This window comes from Solanum stenotomum, chromosome 12 (assembly GCF_019186545.1).
Source record: "Solanum stenotomum isolate F172 chromosome 12, ASM1918654v1, whole genome shotgun sequence".
Taxonomy (NCBI): Eukaryota; Viridiplantae; Streptophyta; class Magnoliopsida; order Solanales; family Solanaceae; genus Solanum; species Solanum stenotomum.
In genome coordinates, this window is record NC_064293.1 from 34,410,092 (window position 1) to 34,433,698 (window position 23,607).

The 23,607-nt window shown below is 32.3% G+C and overlaps 1 protein-coding gene and 1 long non-coding RNA gene across 3 annotated transcripts in view; both read left to right on the forward strand.

Moving 5' to 3' along the window:
* Positions 1 to 8,944: 8,944 nt before the first annotated feature.
* The window catches only part of LOC125848085 (probable LRR receptor-like serine/threonine-protein kinase At3g47570), a 49,234-nt gene continuing 34,571 nt past the window's right edge, over positions 8,945 to 23,607 (forward strand). Inside the window, exon 1 of one of the 2 annotated variants that reach the window (XM_049527886.1) lies at positions 8,945 to 9,346. In XM_049527886.1, the coding sequence (XP_049383843.1) occupies positions 9,070 to 9,346 (277 nt within the window). In that variant the 5' untranslated portion in view covers positions 8,945 to 9,069. The remainder of the gene's footprint in view (positions 9,347 to 23,607) is intronic. The other variant, XM_049527885.1, reaches the window with a different exon arrangement.
* Positions 10,588 to 13,411, forward strand: LOC125848087 (uncharacterized). Its single transcript, XR_007444487.1, has 3 exons — positions 10,588 to 10,976; positions 11,798 to 12,162; positions 13,019 to 13,411. It is a non-coding gene; the product is annotated as an uncharacterized LOC125848087 (long non-coding RNA).

Consider the following 23,607-nt stretch of genomic DNA (forward strand, 5'->3'; position numbering starts at 1 on the left):
GGAATCACCAAATAATATGGATACCTTTTAATGCAATTTTTTCTGCTTCATCAGAAGAGAACTATTTTATATTGAATTGAGTTTAGTGTTTTACTTCTTTGAGTAAGTTAGGCGAAACAATTTTGACCAGTAAAACGTGTAGTGTGCCAAGTGGCATCTTGGTGTATCTGTAATCACACTTAGTATTTTTTGAACTCAAGGCCATATTAACTCATACAGAAGAAGAAATGACGCCAAGATTCTTTGATTAATATGCACTTTCTTGCAGGGTCCTGGCATCTAGTTTCTGATCAGATATTACATTGGAACTGGACAATAAGCAACCTTCATTATATGCAGTTGTTTTTTTTTTGCCCCCCTTTAACAATATGTTTTTTGCTTCAGATTCGAGGGTTGCTCGAAAGGTCAAACCAAAGTAAAAGCTAATAAGACAACACAGGAGGCTCTAAGAATGGAGCCTTGAGTGTATCTCCACGAATGTGTTTGTCCTTCATAAAGTGTGGGCCAGGGGCATATAACCATTGCCAAAATGGAACTTTTGTACATCAAAATATTTGAAAGATATACAAAAAATTTACTCTAAAAAATAGACTTGTTTAAATTTCAAAATTCAAAATGTGTCATATAAATTGAGTATTAGGTAACATATGCATCTAATTACATAAGAATGTGACTCTTTATACGTTTTGACTGCCAAACTAATGTTGATTATGCAAGTTTTGCAGATTGAGAGAATATTTAATCATTTGTCATTCGACAAAGAAGTCATTTAAATAGACCGATTGTTCATCATTTTTAACTTGTATTTTTGTAAGCTTAAAAATTTGGAATACTCATTACAATGAGTTTTTAATATGGCTTAGAGAGGGTGTTTCTTCAGTCAATTTTGCTTGGGCCCAACTTAAATCAGCATTCAAGGCAATTTCTTAAAGATTTGGGCCACTGTATTTTCTGCATACAAACTGTTTGTTTGATTGTCTCAATTAAATAAAGGCAAAAGTATTCATTATCCCCTGAACTTGAAGCTTTTTATTTAGTGTATATCTAAACTATATTTCGTTTTAATTACCCCCGAACTTGTTTATTCCTCCATCGCGTACACCTTTATTGTCCACCTGATGCAGAAATTGACAACACACTCTACTAGGCGCATGAGGAAGTGATTTTTTGCCACATCATAAAGCTACAACGGTAAAATAACGTAAAATCTCCAATTTTTCTTTAATATTTGGCATAGTTTAAACGAAAAATAGGGCAAAATGGAAATGAAAAGTAAAGGAAACAAAGATTAACATTTACTTGGTAAGAATTTCAAACAAATTTGTATCGACCAACTTCATGTCTAGAAAAACCCAAATCCCGAAGGAGTTCCGCAAAATCAACCCGTATTCAAAAATAACTTTTAAACAATGAATTTTAAATTGACATGTAGCATTTTACCTAATTATTTTAACTATTTTAAAATCTATTTTGCAGCAAGCTATCCCCTTCCCTGCAACCCCCGCATCCTCTCCTGCAATCCATCTTCTTCAAGATACTTTTGTAGAAACAACCCCAATCCCCACCGATTTTTTTTAATCCAAAATTAATTTTTTTTATTCCCAACAATAAAAGTCTTGTGCTGACATTTAATCTGAGTTCTCCAGTAGTAAATATTAATTTCTTGAAGATTTTCGGGTTTAGTCCGAAAGTTTTAGTGAGAAGCTTAGTCCGAAAGTTTTAGGTGAGAAGCCTAGGTGAGAAGGTGAGAAGGTTTGATATTTTTCTTTTGCCATATTAATTTATCTAGGTGACTATTATTTATGCAGGTGGAAGTCCACATTACCACTTTTGTCAGCTGTCGCGCGTGTGTAGTCACAATAGGAGCAGGTGGACAAAAAAAGTGTACGTGATGGAAGAATAAACAAGTTCGGGAGTAATTAAAACGAAATATAATTAAATATACACCGAATAAAAAGCTTCAAGTTCAGGGGGTAATGAATACTTTTGCCATAAATAAAAGATGTAAATGAATCAAATAAATAATTGGCATGGAATTTTGTGTATTAGACAAGCAATCAATGTATTCAATGATGGTGCTTTCATACACCTTCCAATCAAGTGGAGAGTCGTTAAGAGTGAGCTGGATTGCAATCTAGATAATTAACATTTCTAATTAATCCATTATTCTCTTTATAACTAATTAAATAAAAATGAATACTAATTTCTATACCTCTTACACGTCTCTTGAGAAATAAAAAATAAGAAAAATATAAGTTGCCTTTAAGTAACTTCTTATATTTATATGTCTTATCTATCAACATCAAAATTTATAGTGGAGGAACTTTCAAAAAGAATTAACTTAAGACCAAAATGAAACGGAGGAAGTAATTGCTATTACTGTTTTCGCATTTAGCTGAAAAACAGGTATAGTATATATATTTCTTTTCATCTTTTTATACCAGCTTTGAGACAGCTTGGAGTAGCAAGATATTGCAAACACCAAAGATTACTGTTTGGGGTAAAATAAATTATATTCTCCCACGGACAATTGTATGTTGCATTTTATATAGGATAATAGGAATATCAATGTCCACGATAAGAGTTTTTGTGATGTGAGGACCAACCCAAAAAGTCAACATAAGTATATATTACATGTTTGCATGTAATAACACAAGAATGTGACTCATTATACATTTTGACTACCAAACTTAAGTTGATTGTTCAAGTTTTGCAGCTTCAGAATTTTATCATTTGTTGTTCAACAAAAAAAAATCACTGGAATGGACTGATTCTTAACTTGTATTTTTCCGTTTAAAAGTTTGGGGTATTCATTACAATCTGTTTTAATATAATATATATATATATATATTTTGCTTGACTTGGACACACGTCCAAAATTAGCACATATAACAAATACATAAGCTTTTATTAATTATATCAAAACGGATTCTGGTGCAGTGGGTCTGCTTCATCATTAACCAGAGATTTCATGTTGGGAGTGCCACCCCCAAATAGATCCTGCAATATGTGATCCTTATTTAGTCGGGACTCCAATACGAGCTCCGAAAGCTGGTTGGAAACAGGAAAAAAATATAACCTTCTTAATGTAGTGGAAAATGTGGTTCGAAATTTAGGTTGAGTGATAGGCTCAGTTCCTAGTTGCATGCAGTAAAGGTGGTCCAAATTCAATAGGTTTCAGTTCCCAGTTGCTGCATCTTGAATTTTAATGTGGATCTGGGTTTGTTCAAACTTTAATGGCTTAAGTCATCTGTGGTCCCTTAAAGTTGTTCGCATAATTCACTTAGACATCTTAACTAAAGCTAGTATCTATTGAATACCTAAAATATTAAAAAACGTGTATCTATTAAGCACAAAATACTGATGTGACAAAAAACGTGTTCTTCACTTTCCATGAGCGCGTGAAGATAGCCAAATAACATTTTCCTTTTTCTTTTTCCTGAAAAGATACTTTTTTTTTGCTTTATTTGACCCTTGACATTAATTAATAAAGAAACCAAAAAAAAAAAAATTAACAAACAATTAAAACAAAAAAAAAAACACGTCTTCTTTTCAGGATGATGCCTCAACGATTTCCATCCAACATCATTCCACCATCTCTGTACTTACCAGTTACCTCTCATGCCACCCCACCCCTCCAACTTTCTTTCACCCTCTCCAATTATTCTTCTGTTTTTTCTTCTTTTTTCAAATTTCAAATATTTTGGCGAAGCTCCATTTATTCCGATGTAAGAAAACTGTATCAATTCTTTTTCTGGTAAAAAATGTTATTATTTCTTGTAACTGTGATAAATGTTTATTAATCGAAAGAAAATGATGGCAATGGTAGGAGGTGCTGCCGATGCCGATGAAAGGGAATGAAAGAGTGGGGCGATGATTTATTTGTGTGTCGACGTCGACTGGAAGGGCAAACAGTCTCAACGACAGGAGGGTGGGGGCGTTAATTAAAAGTGTTAATTTTTATTTTCTAAAAATACTTTTTGGAATATTTATATAGTTTTTTTAAAAAATTGAATTCAACCGCCACATGTCATTATTTTATTGGTACACCTATTATATATTTGCGTTTGAGCTACACACAATTTTGTTTTTCAACTGATTATCCTTTTGTGTCTAATAGATATAAATTTTTTAAGGGAAAATGCATAAGTACCCCCCCAGCCTATGCCCGAAATCCCAGAGACACACCTAACCTTTACTAAGGTCCTATTACCCCCCCGAACTTATTTTATATGTAATATTCTACCCCTTTTTGGCCTACGTGGCACTATCTTGTGGGCCCAGCGCATGTTGACAATTTTTTCAAGGATAGTGCCACGTAGGCCGAAAAAGGGTAGAATATTATAGATAAATTAAGTTCAGGGGGGTAATAGGACCTTAGTAAAGGTTAGGTGTGTCTCTGGGATTTCGGGCATAGGCTGGGTGGGTACTTATGCATTTTCCCATTTTTTAAGGTTAAAGTGTTCAATAGGTACTAGCCCTAATTGACTAAATGAATTATGCGGACAACTTTCAGGGGTCGCAGATGACTTAAGCCAACTTTAATAGTCAAAGTGATATTTTTTAGACCAAAATGATACGTATGCTTTAATGATGGGATAGCACGGTAGTATGGAGCTCATAAAGATGGGCAGTCAGTATGAATTTAATACTCCCTCGGTATTTTTTTTATTTGTTAAATTTTGACTTGACATACGAAATATTGATTGGTATAACGAATTTACCAATTTACTCCTTTTAATTGATAGGATCTCAAATATATTTATTCACTATATTTTTGAAAGACATTAACTCAATGTTAATAAATTGAAAAAAATAATAGAAAAATAAAATAAAATTATCCTTTCTTAATTTATTAAAAATAACACATCATATATTATTATAAGTGGAAAGCTTCAAAAGTGAAAAGTTAGATTACCATTTTATCCCTACACTAAATCAAATGTTTAATTAATTAAATAATAAATAGTAAAATTTAAATTAACTAAGACTAAATACACGTTCTAGGGTGAGTTAATAATCAAACATCTAATTAATTTAATAGTAAATACTAAAATTAAAATTACCTCAAGGGTTTATAGTAAAATTTTAAAAGTTTGAAGACTTAATTACACATTTTAGGTAGGTTACATAAGAAGTTTAACAGTCCTATTTCTAGGTTTACTTGCATTTCTATATTAATGCTCCACATTTTTTAAAGGTGTGCAGTTTTTTTTTAATCATCTGCTTCTTTTTAAAGTAAATTTTCTATCCCAACGTTTTCAAGGCTGAATTCTAGGAGTAAGAATTAAAGGAAATTTCTGACAAAGAAAGAGAAAAATTATCAAGTGATTTGACACTTTTCTCTACTTATATGAAGTATAGATTAAACATTATCCATAAATGATATTAGCAGAAGAAACTCAAAGGACTAATTAAATAATTCAATGCTTGGAATGTGAAAAGATATATTTTTAGATAATATCAATTGTACATGTATGTATTGCCTAGAATAATTACTGGTATATGAAAAGACCCCCCATTTACCAGATTAATGCTACTGATTTTATTTATTTGATTTATTACTAAGGTATTAAAAGTGTATTATTATATATGAATGAATTAATATTAAATTAATAATTAATGAGATGGTTTGTAATTACCTTATTTATTACTAATTACAATGATTTATATTTTTCATCTTCTAATCCATTCAAACTAGACTACATTCCACGTTCAGAGCAGTAATTAGTGGCAATGTTAATTCTCTTACTTAGTCTAATTATGATTTGTATTTTTCATCTTCCCATCTATATATTAAAAGACTATTATTTAGAACTGAAAATAGAATTTGAACAGACATTTTCACTACTATTTAAGAACTGGATGATAACCATTGAAAAATGAAAGAAACTCATGTCATTCAACTTGAGAAGAGGATAATCAAAAAAACTATTGCATCTATATATGATAGGCAAAAAAGACAAGAAGAAATGGTATAAAGGAGTAAATAGAATACATGAGAGAAGACTTCTTTTTAGATATGCCTAAGTCCTCATATCTCTTTCTGTTCTCCATTAGGAAGATTATTGTTTTTTATAATTTCTTTTGCATTTCTAATGAACTCATTGTGGTGTTGTGATCTTTTAGCTATTATTATGAGCTTTTGAAATAGTTGTATGTATGAAGTCCAGTTCGTTAATTCTTTATCTGTTACTTTTATATTTTGGATGTAATTGCTTTTTAATCTTGTAAAATTTTGAAAGTGTATCTTCATGTATTCTTTGATTAGCCTTTTAATTCTAGAACTTTATTTAAATAGTACAAATATTTCACGCTCCGTTTCTCATTAAAATAAAATAGGCAATCTTGTTAATAAGCCTGCATGATTTTTTTTATCCATTCATGGCTATAAAAGGTTATCAATGATATTTAGATCATAAAAAAGACTCACACACAGTGACACAGAGTTAAGAGACTATGTTATCTTAATTAATTTCACATACTTCTGGCTTGATGCCAAATGCTCAACCCCTTTTTATGTATTTTATTTAATACATGAAATGTAATTGGTAAAATTAATATTGTTGATTTAAGCATTCTCTATTTGATAACACATTTTAAAATTATATAACAATAGTAAGGGATAAACGTGCAAAGCACGTTGCCAGAAACTAGTAAATGTAAATAGGGGCGGAGGGAGTAGATTTTTGTAAAGTCAAACCAACAAAATATGTATAGAAAATTTATAACTACTTATCTATATATTGATAGTCCCAATACGAGCTGCCCTCTGACTTTGATAGCAACTTTCTATTTATAGCTAAATGCTGCCTGAATACTTATTTCCTTATTTTTATGTGCAATCAGCCTACTCATTCTTTCTTTCACTTCTACTCTTGCATCTCTACTTGTTAGAAACATGCATTAGCAAAAACATAGTAATTAACACAGATCAATCAGTTCTACTTGCATTGAAAGCCAGTTTTACTCTAAGCTCTTCTCATCCCTTAACTCAAAATTGGTCTTCTCAAGCTTCAGTTTGTGATTGGATTGGAGTCACTTGCGGTTCTCGTTACCATAGGGTGATTGCACTAAATATATCCAACATGAACATTTTTGGAAACAACATTCCTCCACATTTGGGAAACCTCTCTTTTCTCATTACTCTCGATCTAAGCAAAAACTATTTACATGGAGACATCCCGCAAGATTTGTCTCGTTTAAATCGATTTGAAGGTGATGGATCTCGGTTACAATAATTTCAGCGGAGAGATTCCAATGTGGTTCGGTTTCAATTCTGCTTTTATTTCAAAGTTAGAAACTCTGAGTGTGAGAAACAATCTCCTTCAAGGCGGTATCCCCAAGGAGATTGGGAACCTTGAGAATCTTAAGGACTTGATTTTATTCGAAAATCAACTTACTGGCTCTATTCCACTCTCCGTTTTCAACATTTCCTCTTTGGAAACTTTAGGTCTCTCGGGTAATCAATTAACAGGGAGTCTTCCTGTAGATATATGCCGCCGTCTTGGAAGAATAAAGAGAATATCATTAGTTTCAAACCATTTGAGTGGTTACATTCCATCAGGTTTGTCTAATTGCACAGAATTGTCCGAATTGTCATTGGCATACAATAACTTCAGTGGAAACATTCCACCAGAAATTGTCAACTTGGAGAGGCTTGAGCTCTTAAGCCTTGGGGGAAACAACTTGCAAGGTATTTATTAAGGGTGTGCTAACTGTTACGTCAATAATGGGCAAGTAAAAATGCATGGAGAGGGTACTTCTCTCAATTTAAATAACATTTAATATTTTAGCGCGCTCATAATAATTGACCATGCCCTAGCCTATTCTATTAACAACAATAATACTCTCTCCATCCCATTTGGCCAAATGCATAAAAAACACCCTTGTTCCGTTTTAACTCTCAAAAATAATTTGCAGGCACAATTCCAGCAAAGATTGGTAATTTACGAAAGCTGCAGCAATTAAATTTGGAGAACAATCACATTGTGGGTTCAATACCGCGCACTATCTCCAACTTATCATCACTATGGTGGCTTAATTTGAATACCAACAGTTTATCAGGTAATTTTCAAGCAATGTAGTCTTGTTTGGTTATCCGGATCACTATTACTCCTCCATCATGCGTAGAATTTGGCTGATTAATTTTTGATATATGAACGAATGCAATCAAGCATAATCTTCCTGAAAGTTGGAACAAAATTTAAAGAAATAGCATTGATCTGGATGTTTTTGCTCTGTACTATGTGGCAGGTGTTATACCAACAGAGATTGGGAATCTTCAGAAATTGAAGGTACTTTATTTGCAATTTAATCGATTAAGTGGCTCCATACCAGAAGGGCTCTTCAATATCTCTACGCTAATGGGGATTTCACTTCTCACTAATAACCTTTCCGGTAGTCTTCCATCTGCTTCAGGCTACTGGCAAACAAATCTAGTGTTTTTGAATCTTGCTGATAACAACATTGGTGGAGTTATACCCACCTCAATCTCCAATTCTTCAAATATATATGCATTATATCTTAATAATAACAAATTTAGTGGACAAATTCCCAACTCATTAGGGGATTTGAGGCATCTTGAAGTTCTGGAATTGTTCAATAATAGCTTATCGTCTCCGCACCTAAGTATCCTAACTTCATTGGTGAACTGCAGAAATTTAACAAGCATATTGTTAAAGAAAAATCCTCTGAATGGTGTTCTTCCGGATTCCATTGGCAATCTCTCCAAAGCTATTAAAATATTTGATTTATCTAGTTCTGAAATTAGAGGCAAGATACCATTAGGAATTGGGAATTTAAGTAGCTTAAACACTTTGTACCTATTCGGCAATGACTTGACTGGATCAGTGCCAACAACGTTATGTGATTTACAGTCTTCAAGGATTACGTCTTGACAATAATAGGTTAAGTGGACCCTTGCCGGAGTGCCTTTACAAATTGTCATCGTTGGGCTTGTTTAATTTGTCATATAATCACATTTCAGGTCCGATACCATCTAGCATTGGCAACATTACCTCTTTGAGAAATATTTATCTAAATTCAAATAGGCTCACTAACATACCCATGAGTCTATGGAGCCTCAAAGATCTTTTGGTGCTTCAGTTGTCCAATAATTCTTTGGTCGGTTCTATACCTCCCGATTTTAGCAAGTTGAATGCCATAACATACATAGATCTGTCCAGGAATCACCTTTCAGGAAGTATTCCCTCCACAATTGGAGACCTGCAGAATCTACTTTATCTTTCTTTGGCTTATAATGAGTTACATGGATCTATTCCGGAGTCACTCGGGAAAATGATAAGTTTGGAATCGGCAAATCTATCCAATAACATTCTTTCAGGTACGATTCCAAAATCATTAGAGTCACTTCGATAACTGAAGGATTTCAATGTATCATTCAATAGATTAAAAGGTGAAATCCCAAGTAAAGGACCCTTTCGCAATTTCACCTCTCAATCTTTTATGGGAAATGAGGAGCTGTGCGGGGATTTGCTTTTTCAGCCTTGTATGGCTAGGTCTTTTCATCATTCAAGGATAAGCAAATTGCTTCTGACTATACTTGTCCCACTGGTAGCTTCAGTACTGGTACTTGGCTCCATCATTGTGTTGATGTTAAGGAGACGTTGGAATAGAAAAGTTCCAATTCAAGACGAATCCTTTGCTGCAACAACACTAGCCAGGATTTCATACATTGAAATTGAAAGGGCAACTCAAGGGTTCGACCAATGCAACTTGCTAGGCTCTGGAGGTTTTGGCACTGTTTACAAGGGTATGTTTGCAAACGGGATGACTTTGGCAATCAAAGTGTTAGTGTGACATTTTAACATTCTAAAATATATTAAATTTTGCAATATTCTTCATGGTCACACAGACATTAGTTTTCTGGTCGTTGGTTGACTTATCACATTTCATATGTTACAAAATGTTGGATGCATGTAATGACAATCATAATTGCTGCATTACTATCTTATATTACTCCAAATTGGAGTTAGTGCCATATGCATATCAGTTTTGCAAAATGTCGTTGATGGTATTAGCCGTTGATGGCATTGGTGGGCACTTGATTGTCACTCTTAATTCCTCCATTATCCTTGTAACATATGTAACTCCTAAGGCCATTTATCTTCACTATTTACTACACCATTTATCTTCTTATTCATTGATAGGAAGACTTCTTCTAGTATAAATAGTGGTGGTCTTCATTTGATTTGGAACACACAATACACAAGAAAATATAGAGTGCATAAGGTTTGTCAAAAAGAGAGTTCTTATTAGTTGAAGGGAGGTGTTTCTTTTGTGGAGCTTTGGACTCAACTCTTGTCCAGAGTTGTTGAGTTATACTTTGTGAAGGCTGTTGTATCCTGGAGGGGACAAGTCAAGAGGACTACTGCTGGACCGGTGAAAAACATTTGCTGCAGTGGGCTTGAATCTCCTTAAAGAGAGCGAGATATCCGCGCCTCAGCCTGAAGAGATTTATTTCTTCATTTTTTATTTTTCAATTGTAATCTTATATTTTTTTGTTATCTTATAAGTTTTTCACTAACACAAAGTGTTTAATTTACACGTTGAAGGTGTGTTACAGAGTTTTGATGCTGAATGTGAAGTTTTACGCAACCTTCGTCATAGAAATCTTACCAAAGTTATCAGCAGTTGTACTAACTTGGATTTTAAAGCATTACTTCTTGATTATATGCCCAATGGAAGCCTAGAGTTGTGGTTACATTCTGATGATCGCTTCTTGAATATGATCCAAAGATTAGACATAATGATCGATGTTGCATTTGCTTTGGAATATCTCCATCATGGTTATGGAACAGCGGTTGTACATAGTGACCTGAAGCCTAGCAATGTCTTGCTAGATGAAAAGTTGGTTGGACATGTGAGTGACTTTGGCCTGACCAAGTTATTAGGAGAAGGGGAATCAATTTCTCATACTAAAACACTTGCTACAATGGGGTACATTGCACCAGGTAACTTTCTTTTAGTCCTTTCATTATCGCATATAAAGTGAATTTTACATCACATTAGAACTCGGTGAAAGCCTGAGTGGATAACTCAATTAAAGAAAATGTATTATATCCCTGATTAAGCATGAAAAAAAATGGTATTGATAACATTGAAAAATGACTGTTCCAAACTCTATATACATGCATCTACGATGATAAGAAAAAGAAGCATGTGGTCATGTCGTTTCAAATTTTTTTAAAGCAAATGTTTCCTTCAAAGGAGATTAAATAGATAAGGCAAAGGAACATAGAGGGGGGCTATGCCTAACCTCTGCAATACAAGGAATGAGGAAGTCATCCTTACACTCTAACTTACGGGAGAAAAGGAGGAGGAAAAATAGGGTTGTTCCACGTCAATTAAGCATATAAAAAGATTTTAGAGCAAGCAGAGAAACTCAGCCACGATAAAATAAAGTTGCCTCTCTTCACTATTGTTTACCTTCTCTTAAATTATTCAAAGTGAAATGGCCAAGTGAGCTCATAGATTGAATCCGTCTAATATCATCTGCCAGAAGTCATATCGTTTCAATTGATTACCTTACTCTTGTTTAAATCCCATTATACCTTTAAGTTTTTTTAAGTGTTTGTATACTCAAGGTGGATTCAACTACTTTTCATATCTAGCAAAAAATAAAAAAAATAAAATAAAATAATAATAATAATAAAATAAAAAAAAATAAAAAATAATAATAATAATAAAAATAAATTAAAAAAAATAAATATATATATATATATATATATATTTGGCTCGTCAAAATACTAATTACTCTGGTGCATTGCATCAGAGTATGGATCAATAGGATTAGTTTCTACAAGATGTGATGTGTACAGCTACGGAATTATGCTCATGGAAACTTTCACAAGAAAATAGCCATATGATGAAATGTTTCAAGCAGATTTGAACATGAGAAGGTGGATCTGTAATTTACTATCTGTCGCACCAGATGATATCATTGATGACACCTTATTGGAACCTGAAGAGATTGATTTTAAGAAAAAGTTGCATTGTGTGTCCTCTATTTTGGAGTTGGCATTGAATTGCACAGCTGAATCTCCTTATGAGAGGCCGAACATGAAAGATGTCCTGGCAAATATCAATAAGATCAAACAAGAATTTCTTCGCAGATGATGTAACAAGGTTTATGTGATGGTACGTATATAACTTTTTGAAACATTCTAATGTCATATGGAGAAATTATTGTCTTGTCTATACCATGAATAAATGTAGATGGGGTTTTTTAATTCAAATCCATCATCCTGGCTGCATTAACTTCTGATGCTGGGGAGGTTTCCCTACCATCGATATTTGAATCCAAAAGGTATAGTGTTGAGCTGGTTTCAATCATTTACAGGGGTAAAGTTTAACCGTGGTCTATAAGCACCAATAAATTGACTTAGCTTGTGACAAGAATTCTTATGGAAATTGGTTGTAGTAAAATAAACCTTGAGATGAAATAGAACCTCATTGACAGTTGTTCTTTTGTTACCATATCTAGCCTTCTAAAGTTCTCAACAGATAAAAGCACCTATAGCTTGAGTAGCAGTCTTTAGAGCTGAGTTACTTAGTGTAAGACAAACTGTTTACACTGAGCAGATTGCGCCTATCCATACTGTTTCATCCTTTGGATTCTACAACAGAATCACCGGGAAACAATTAAAAAAACCAAAGTTAGTTAATACATCATCTATAGGGATTTACTAAGAGTGACCTTTCTGAGTTTGAGGAGAACTTTCTGAGTATCCCAGGTTTCTTATTACTTTCTAAGTTCGAGGAAAAAAATTCTCCAGTGAGTAAAATAAATCAAGAATTTATAAGGAGAAAGACCAACATTTTTGCCAACGGAAATTTCATCATGGTGACAGTTGAAATATATACTTTATGTTGAAAAGTTAACTGCTCAAGTCTCTGTTAATACTATAGTATAGTGAGTATATTTTTGCCTGTGTTGAGTTTGTATCATAATGACTGGAAACTCAAGTTTGATCACATTTAAACTTCTGTACAGGTAATTCTGCCTTCCACTCCTGGTTTAACAAATCTGGGTGACCCCAATTGCGACGAATACCAATCTTTGTCCCGAGATTAGAACTTTTTCTTGTTCATTCAAGTTTGGAGTGTGTGTCAAATAACTTTAATATATAAGATGTGTGCTAAAGTTGGTATGGAGAATGTCTTGTATTAGTATGGATGATCATTATTGTAATAACAATTTAATTATAAGAGGCAGAAACTCAACCCAAAATCATTTTCAGGTAAGTGCGTCAACCCCACTTAAATCTTCATTCAAGGCAATTTCTTGAAGACTTTTAGTTAAATTTGGGGCACTGTATTTTCTGCAAACAAACTGTTTGATTGATTGTCTCAAAGAGAAATAGAATCTGGCTTTTCCTTATAATTAGAATACAAGACAAATTTCCTATATTTCGTTTCTTGGCAAAGAGATTCGTCGAGATATTTTTTCAAGATTACCAGTTAAAACTCTGCTGCACTTGAAGTTCGTTTGTAAACGCTGGTGCACTCTGATTTCGACCCCCTGTTTTCTCTCTCTGCATCTCAAGAGGTTTAGTTCGGACCCTGACAACCATTATATCCTTGTTTGGACTAGGGAGAGAAATGGTTTGATCCGTATACGAAATACAGGATACTTCATAACGCTTACAGATTACTGAACCTCGTATGTCTGATTATTTGTCTATGGAACCCGATAAATCAATTCAAGATTCTCCCTATGCACCTTCAAAAAGCACACAAATGTTATGTTAATGTGGGTTTTGGGTATGAACAGCATTCTGATGATTACAAGGTCATGAGGATTCTAAACTATAAGAAAGGTAGGGGAGTTACTATAGTTGAGGTTTACTCAACCAAATTGGAATCTTGGAGAGATGTGAAAATTAATAATCACTTAAACATAACTCCCTGCCACTGTGATGCAATTGTTGAAGGGTTTAATTACTGGGTTATCAAAAACATGAAGAAGAAAAAAACCGTAATACTGTTCTTGCCTCGTTTGATTTGAGGAGAGAGATGTTCGTTTGGTTTGGTAACTGAATCTCAAAGTTTTAGGGCTATAAACTATCCTGGGTGACTTGCATAAGTTTTCTACGCATTGGGGTCTTACTAGTGGAGATTTGAAAATGCTCCAAATGTGCAGTTCTTGTTCAACCTGACAACAAAACAATCTATCTATATATAATGAGAGGAAAAAACACCACATGTCAGCGCCAGAATTAATCTCAATCAGCGCCAGAATTAATCTCAAGGTAAACTTCTTTTTTGATACTTGTTAGTTCATTGACAAACAAATATGATGAAGAAGAGAATATATAATCTTGAATGTGAATCTTCATGAAACTAAATATGAATTTATAGGCAAAATAAAGGAATACCATAAGACATTGTAAACTTACAAATTGAAGTTTGGAGGCTATGGACGAGTAAAGGATCAAAATTGTCATTTATGTTTGAGTTAAGAATCAAAGTAATCCCTATCTTTTAGAATGGAGCACTAATAGTCCTTCATGTTTCAAGAATTGGTACATATTTAGTATTCTTTCAAACTTCCGTTTGATTTTTTAACGGGACTTTTTTTGCACGGTGAGAAAGTTTCCCCCAAAACTGAGTTTTTCTTGTCCCTCCAAATTCCTTATCAAATCACTTCTATTTTTTCTTCCCTTTCTTCTTCAATCAAACCCTATAGTCAAAATTTTATTCTAAATTCCATTAAAAGCTTAGTCGATTCTTGGAAACAATGTAACTATGTTGTTAAGGCACAACAATGACAGAGAACCAACTCTTACTTATGGTGGATTAGTTTTTTGATCATCATTATTGCTTTTGCAAATTCATGTACTTTGTACATGTGAAACAAAAATATGGTAGAAAGATTAATACAAAAATGGATCAATTTATATCGTATATATATATTAGAGAAGAAGAGTGGCAGAAGAAAAGTACAAGAAAAACGAAAGTGACAACCTAGAATGAAAAGACTTGTTAGTGTCGGCAAGATTCGGAAAAAAATCCTACGTTGAGTACAATTATGAAAGAACATACAACTAGAGTTGATTACAGGTAGGATGAGCTTTTGTAGAACAATACTTTCCTTTCCTCACTTGTTTTTATAAATACTAAAATAACTATAAGTCTATAAGTATATTTGTAGTGATTCTCGAAAGGAATTTCCTTGAAGTTGCTCAAAGTTTCCTTAAAATTTTGATTTTTGTTTGTATAGTAGGAAAATCAAAGTTATGAAATTAGGGATGAATAATACGGAGAAGAAGGGGAAAATCTGATTTTCACCAAGTGAAAACATAGTTATTGAAGAAGACAATAAAATCTGGTTTGCAATGGTGAAAACAAAATTATCAGGTTTATATTTTCTCACATGCAAAGAAAGGCTCTGTTAAAAATTAGGCAGATGTTTGGAAGAATACTAAAAGTGTACCAATTCTTGAAACAAGGAGGACTATTAATGCTCCATGTTAAAAGACAAGGACTACTTTGATTCTTAACTCAAACATAAATGACGATTTTGATCCTTCTCGTTATGGACATAAATATTATGCGAGTTATGAATACTATTAAAGTAAAAATTAAAGAGGTGTAAGTCATGATTAATAACTCCTTGTGAATAAATTAAATAATAAAGATAAAAATACTTAAAATATAAAATAATATTAGCATTCTATGGTTAGAAGTGAGGCAAACAAATAAAAAAAGAATGTGAAGAGTTTTTGTTGTAAATGTTCCTCCATTAATAAAATATTTATTTGTAATAAATTAAGTAATTTACTTTTACAATACAATAATTAATTTAAATAAGAAAAAACGTCATAAAAAGGAGAAAAAAGATAACTGCAAATGGAGGTCATAATGAGGTGTCACATCACATTGTCTATGTTTCTCCTTTATTATATATATAGATATAGATATAGATTTATATCCGGGCGACTAACGTGAACCCACATAATTATTAATATATTTACCTTTCTCATTGGGAAATGGGTCTGAAAAATACTCCAACTTTGGCCGAAATTGTTGTTACGATACCAAACTTTGGAAATGACCTTTTACCCCCTGTACTATTTAATAGTGTATTTTAAAGGTATATATGTGTCTACGTGGACATCATAAACATTGCATCATTTTAAATAGTAATGTGTCCACGTGGGCACATATATACCTTTAAAATACACTATTAAATAGTGCAAGGGGGTAAAAGGTCCTCCATAAAGTTTGGTATCGTAACAACAATTTCGGCCAAAGTTGGAGTATTTTTCAGGCCCTTTTCCCTTTTTCATTCACCTCACTATTTTTGTTCATTTTTTATTGAATATTCTGAAGTCTCCCAAATGGTCAAACCATTTGTATTATTTAAAATCTATTGTAGTTTGCTTACAAAAAGATCAAATTTGCCTTTGGGTGTCCTCTTCAAATTTCGAGCACATCAACACTATTTCAATATCATTATATCAACTTCTCAAATTCTTAAGTCCGATTTTATTATTCTAATTTTGTATTACTCCCTCCATTTAAAAAAGAATGACCTAGTTTGACTTGACATAAATTGAAAAAAATAAAGAAGACCTTTCAATCTTGTGGTCCTAAATTAAAGTTTTGTCAAATGTATCAAAATGTCTTTTAATCTTGTGGCATTAAACATGTCACGTGAAAAATTGAAATTAAAGTGTTGTCAAAAGAGAAAATGGATCATTTTTTTTGGAAAACAGACTAAAAAGAAAAGTAGGTCCTTCTGTTTTAAACATAGGAATTATACTTTTCATTGAAAATATGCATTATTTACATTCTTACTTCATGAGGTCTGGGTAAGTCCTACCCTCTCAAAAAAAATTCTAAGGTCTCTCTATTAAGTTTAGTTTTAGGCTCCTAATCTTGTCAAGACGACCGTGTTTGAATCTTGTGCTCTAAAATTAAACATTTGTCAAATGTACCAAAATGCCCGTTGATCTAATGATCCAATATGTCATATGGAAAATTAAAATTTAAAAATTGCGAAAAAAAAGAATGGAAAGTATCATTCTTTTTAAATGGACTAAGAAGGAAATAAGTCGAAACAAATTGAACTAACGAAGTACTTTTTATAGTAATGACTGTCATCCCTTCTTCATAAACTCAGTCCAAATTAAATTTCTCTTGATCTTTGTTCCTTCATTGAGTTATTGATTTTGAACAAAGTCTAATATTTCTCAAACTTCATGGAACATTAAAAATAAAAAAATATTAGAGTGGATTAGAGTCTCTATATATTGGTTGAGGAATGGACTATGGTTTGCTTATATGGGCTTGCGCAATTCTTTCCCATGAGCTATTTTTTGTGATTGAGTTAGAAGTAGGTGTCATATATTTACTTGGTATTAGAGCCAGTTTCATTTCCAGTTGGACTCCCTGTTCATTCTCCAATTGAGTATTTATATGGAACAATCCTCCCCACATGAGCTAGCTTTTGAATCTAACGTCTTTTTGGGGACAGACTTTATTAAAGTCGAATTGCCTTGACAGTTGACTCTGGAAATTTACAACCCCTTATCTACGGCAATGCTTGGCCCTCTTTCTTTCTTCCTTCTCTACTCACCCATATAGACTCCACGGAATTTAAATGTTTTTTTGGAAAAAACTTTCAGAAAACCTAGTAAAATCAGAGTCTCTGGAACATTTATAACCACTAATCAATCATCCATGCACTGTGGAAAATTTACAACCCCTTATCTACGGAATTGCTTTGATTCCTTTATAATAAGGTACCCATTCTTTGCAACCTTGTAGCTGAATACTTTGTTCCTTATACTAGCAATCACATTGACATGGAGAAAGCCTACTCTTTCTTTATTTCACTACTACTACTACTACTCTTGCACCTCTACTTGTTAGAGACATGCATCGATGCAGTTAATATAAACAACATAGATCAATCAGCTCTACTTTCCTTAAAAGCCAGTTTTTCTCTAAACTCTTCTCATCCCTTAACCCAAAATTGGTCTTCTCAAGCTTCAGTTTGTGATTGGATTGGAATCACTTGCGGCTCTCGCCACCATAGGGTGAGAGCACTAAATGTATCCAACTTGAACATTCTTGGAAACATTCCATCACAATTGGGAAACCTCTCGTTTCTCGTTTCACTTGATCTAAGTAGTAATAATTTCCAAGGAGACCTCCCTCAAGATTTGTCTCGTTTACGTAGATTGAAGGTGATGAATCTCGCAAACAATAACTTCAGTGGAGAGATTCCCAAAGATTTTGGTAACTTTGAGAGACTGAAGGTATTGGTTTTAGTCAGTAACCAACTTACTGGCTCAATTCCATTCTCCATTTTCAACATTTCCTCGTTGGAAACTATAGCTCTCACATATAATCAATTATCAGGGAGTCTTCCTGTAGAGATATGTCGTCGTCTTCCAAGAATAAAGAGCATTTCAATCATTTCCAACAACTTGAATGGTCATATTCCAACAGGTTTGTCTAACTGCACAGAATTGTATGATTTGTCGCTGTCATACAATAGCTTCAGTGGAACCATTCCACCAGAAATCGTCAACTTGGAGAGGCTTCAGTTCTTAAACCTCGGGGGAAACAACTTACAAGGTACATTATTCAGACTTCAATTTCCCAATGTGAATGACATCCAACAGGATTTAAAGAGAACTTTGGTACATAATTAACTCTTTACTTTAACATTATAAAATTTAAAAATTTCCCTTTTTTTTAAAATTTCACATGATAGGTTTAAAACTATTCATCAATTACTAAAAAAAATCACAAACAACTTTCACTCGACACAAGTTTATATTTTCAGTTTCAAAGCCCACAAGTTAATTATCTGTAAAAGCCATAACTAGTTTTATCGTACTGCATAACTCAATTCCTATCGAACTTAATTGAGAGAGGTAAAAGTTCTCTAAACTCATACATACCGAATTAAGTCATATATAAAGGTACATTGATCAACAAATTTTCATTAAATGAGCAGTAAAAACAAAAATTAGAGATCATCATCAAAAATCAAATGGAAAGGCAAAGATAATAAAAAGAATAAATATAAAGTGTGTCATTGGGAATTCACTCATAGTTTAGGGGTACTTGTAATGGTCCAACTCGCTAGTGATATTGTACGTTTTAAGCTTAGTCCCGCACGACTTAAAAATAGAAAGAACTAAGTTCACTACCCATAAAAGCAAACTAATTGTAGACATATACCCCTAACTAATGATAGAAAATGCTCCATTTTCTTGTAGCTTTAGTTATTTAGCTCTCTTTTAATTCGTTTGCTTTTTATTTCTTTACTTCTTCTTTTTTCTTTTTATGTTTCTTTGTTCATTTAATTTTTTTTCAAATTATTTTGTTCTTTTTTTACTCCATATCTGATTTGAATTCAATATTTATTTTATATACTCCTTTTCTTCTTCTTTTTTCTCATTTATTTCTTTATTCGTTTATTTTCTCTATTTCTATTTTTTTTTCTACTTTTATTTTTCTCATTTTCCCCCTTTTCTCCTTTATTGGTTGCTTTTATTTTTTCATTTTTATTTTATTTTATTTTTTAATTTCTTTATTTTATGTTCCTTTCCTTTTTTTTCTTTATTCTTTATTATTTTTCCTTTTTAAAATTTATTTTTTTTCTCAAATCATAACAGTTTTTATTTTTTTCACGACAATTTAATTCATATTTTTGGTCATTCTATATTTTATTTTATTTTATTTTTCTTTTGGTTTATTTTCTTTTCGTTTTATTTTCAATTTTTTTTATTTGCTTCAGTTGTAATGATAGTATCATTGTATATTTATATACTTTCATGATATCATTGATGTATGTTTCAATACGTTAGTGAGACCTCCATGATACCATCACAATATATCTATATACTAACATCGTATCATTGGGATTTACTTTCGTCTGTAATGATACGACCACGGTATATCCATATGTTGTCATGGTATCATTGATGTGTACTTCAATCCTTCAGCGACACCTGCATGATACCATCATATACATGCATGGTTTTATTAAGGATTGTTTTATATAATCAGTAACACTCCTCATATAATGTATGATACCATCATAATATGTGAATATACTGTTGTAGTAGTATTAATGTTTCATTCATTCACAATACTACTCATTCATTAATGATACTATAAAAGTATATGCATATACTGTTATGAAATCATTAAGGTTTCCTACATTCATTCATGTACAATCAACTCATTCCTCAATGTTACCAACACATTATATATAATAGCATGATATTATTGACTAATGAGCAGTCCTTCAAAAAGGAACTCATAGTTTCTCAATGATACAATCACAACATATCATATAGTGACATGGTATCATTAAAGACTATTTCATATATTCTGTAATACTCTTCAGATCATGTATGATACCAACACAATATATGAATATACTATTGTGATAGCACTAAGGTTTCCTTCGTTCATTTATTTACAAAACTACTCAATCCTTAGTGATACCATAACAGTATATTCATTTATTGTTGTGGTATCATTAAGGTTTCCTACCGTCTTTCATGTACAACCAACTCTTTTCTCAATGATATCATCATAACATATCATATACTAACACAATATCATTATGGAATGAGTTAGTTTTGTAAATAAATTAGTGAATTTAATATTGTTTTTTTTATTTTTATTAATCTAAAAGTTGTTAGTTAATATTTTTATCTTCGCGTTTTTTTGTTAAAATATAAAAATATCAAAAGAGAAAAAAATAAAAACAAGATAATTACCAACTTATTTTTCACCATATAGTATATTTATATACTATCATGGTATCATATGATAGTGAGATACCTCAATATATCTATATACCGGCATAGTATTATTGATGTCAACTTTAATCCTTCAGTGAGACACTCCACATTCCTCCACGATATCATCACAATATATTTATATATTATCGTGGTATCATTGAGGTATTTGCCTCAATCCTTCAATAGACCTTAAAAATTCAAGTCTTCTTGACTTTGATAAACTCTATGCCAGGTCAAAACATGACAAACAAATTAAAATGGGAAAAGTATAATTTTATTTTGATTTGCAAAAGCAGAAAAAACTATAAAAATATATATTTCATCAATGTAGATTTTAAAAATAACCTAGTGAAATATCAATTAATACTTTCTCAAAAAAAAAATATCAATTAATAAGGATAGTGTAGTAAAATAATCATGTCAACAATTATTTTTTAATGAGTGTGTCAAGTTCAAATATGACAACTAAAGTGAACATATGAGATAATAAATGAGAAAATGATAAATAAATGAGAAGAAAACAAAAGTAAGTACAAAGATAAAAAAAATATTAATGGGACAAAAGTAATAAATTGAAGTACAGAGATAATAAATGATATGACAAAAGTAATAAATTGAAGTGCAAAGTAAAGGGCATCTCGGGTAAATACTTTTGGCCTTCTAGATATTTTCGAAATTAATATGGGAGGGGGCTATTTCGCGTAAATAGTTTCATTTTAAGGTGTATTTTGTATGATTTTTCCTTAAAAATATGTTAGTAGTTGGTAAGACCTGCTTACTTATATACCAACATCTCTCATATGTTTTGTCGATGTGGGACTTCTTATCTTAAGTTGGGTTGGGGTTGGGGTTGTTCATGGTTATGGTTTAAAAAACCAAACCAAACCGCAATCCGAATCAAACCGAGTAAAAAACCGATATTTGGTTTGGTTTGATTAGCTTTGATTTTAAATTTCGAAAATCGGTACTATTTGGTTTGGTTTTGATTTTACTAAAAACAATTGCAAAAATAACCAAACCGAATCGAAAAATGAGATATATAAATTTTACAATTATTTGTATATTATTCATGAATAAAATATAAGTATTTTGTTAAATTTTAACTAACTTAAGTCTTTAATTTTACCATTTTCTCAAGCCCATTGCTTAAATTTTAGCCCAACTATTACAAGTTACAACTCTAAGTCCAAGTCCGTCAAAATCCATTATTTTGGTCTTTACCTATCCTACCTCACATAAGATAGTCACACTTTCTGTTAATTGAATCACTTTGTTCGTGTAATAATAATAATTTTAGTATTGCTTAATTGAATCCACAATAACTTTCATATGGATTGATCATGTACTAGGTGTATGTTTCTATCGAGATACGTATATCCTCAAAAAAAATTATTACTTTCAAACCAAAAAAACTAGAAAAAGTGAACCAAACTGACAATAACCAAATCAACGGACATTTTTTTCATTTGGTTTTGTTTGGTTTTAGAAATTTAAAAATTGACCAAATTGATTTGGTTTTGGTTTTAACTAAAAACCGATCCAAACCGAACCACGAACACCCCTAGTTGAGGTATCACTGTACTTATTTATTTTTCTAACTTTATTCTACACGGCTTTCAGAACCCACAAGTTATACCGTAAAAAGCATAATTAATTATGTTATACCACATAATTTAATTCCAACGGAACTTAAGCGAGCGAGACAAAAGTCCTCTAAACTTATATCAATCGAATTAAGTCATACATTAGGATATATTGATTGACAAATTTTCATTAAATGAGCAACAAAAACAAAAAAAAACAAAAAAATCATCATATTTGAGGGCAAAAATTAAGAAGCACTCTGAAGGGGAATTGGCGCAAAAACTTGTTTTGTAGGTCGGTGTTGCATGAGGCTAAGCATCAAAGTTTGGTAATTGAGAATTAACACCTTGAGCAACATCAAAAAAAAAATAAAAAAATTTGTTAGTTTGGTTGGCGTTTGTCAAAATAATTTGCAGGCACAATTCCAGCAAAGATAGGCAACTTGCGAAAGTTGCAGCAGTTACAAGTGGAGAACAATCACATGGTGGGTTCAATGCCCCGCAGCATATCCAACATGTCATCACTATGGATGCTTAATTTGAACACAAACAATTTATCAGGTAACCTGGTCTTGTTTGGTTATCCGGAGTAGTACTAGCTAGCTAGGCATGGAATTAATTAATTGTTGATTTATGGACTCTATTTATTATGTTGATGCAATCAATATAAGATACATACATACTTTCATGTGGCAGGTGTTATACCAAGAGAGATTGGGAATCTTCACAAATTGGAGATACTTTATTTGCAATTTAATATGTTAAGTGGTTCCATACCGGAAGAGCTCTTCAATATCTCTACGCTAAGAGGGGTGTCACTTGCATACAATAACTTTTCGGGTATTCTTCCATCTGCTTCACACTACTGGCTCACAAATCTACAGCTTTTGAATCTTGATGCAAACAACATTGGTGGAGTTATACCCACCTCAATCTCCAATTCTTCAAATCTAAAGAGATTATATCTTGATTATAACAAATTCAGCGGCACAATTCCTAACTCATTAGGGGATTTGAAGCATCTTGAACATCTAGGGTTGTTAAATAATAACTTATCGTCTCCGCACCTAAGTATCGTAACTTCATTGGCTAACTGCAAAAATTTAACAAGCATATGGTTAGCGAATAATCCTCTGAATGGTGTTCTTCCAGATTCCATTGGCAATCTCTCCATTTCCATCATGGAATTTGATTTATCTAGTTGTGAAATTCGAGGAAAG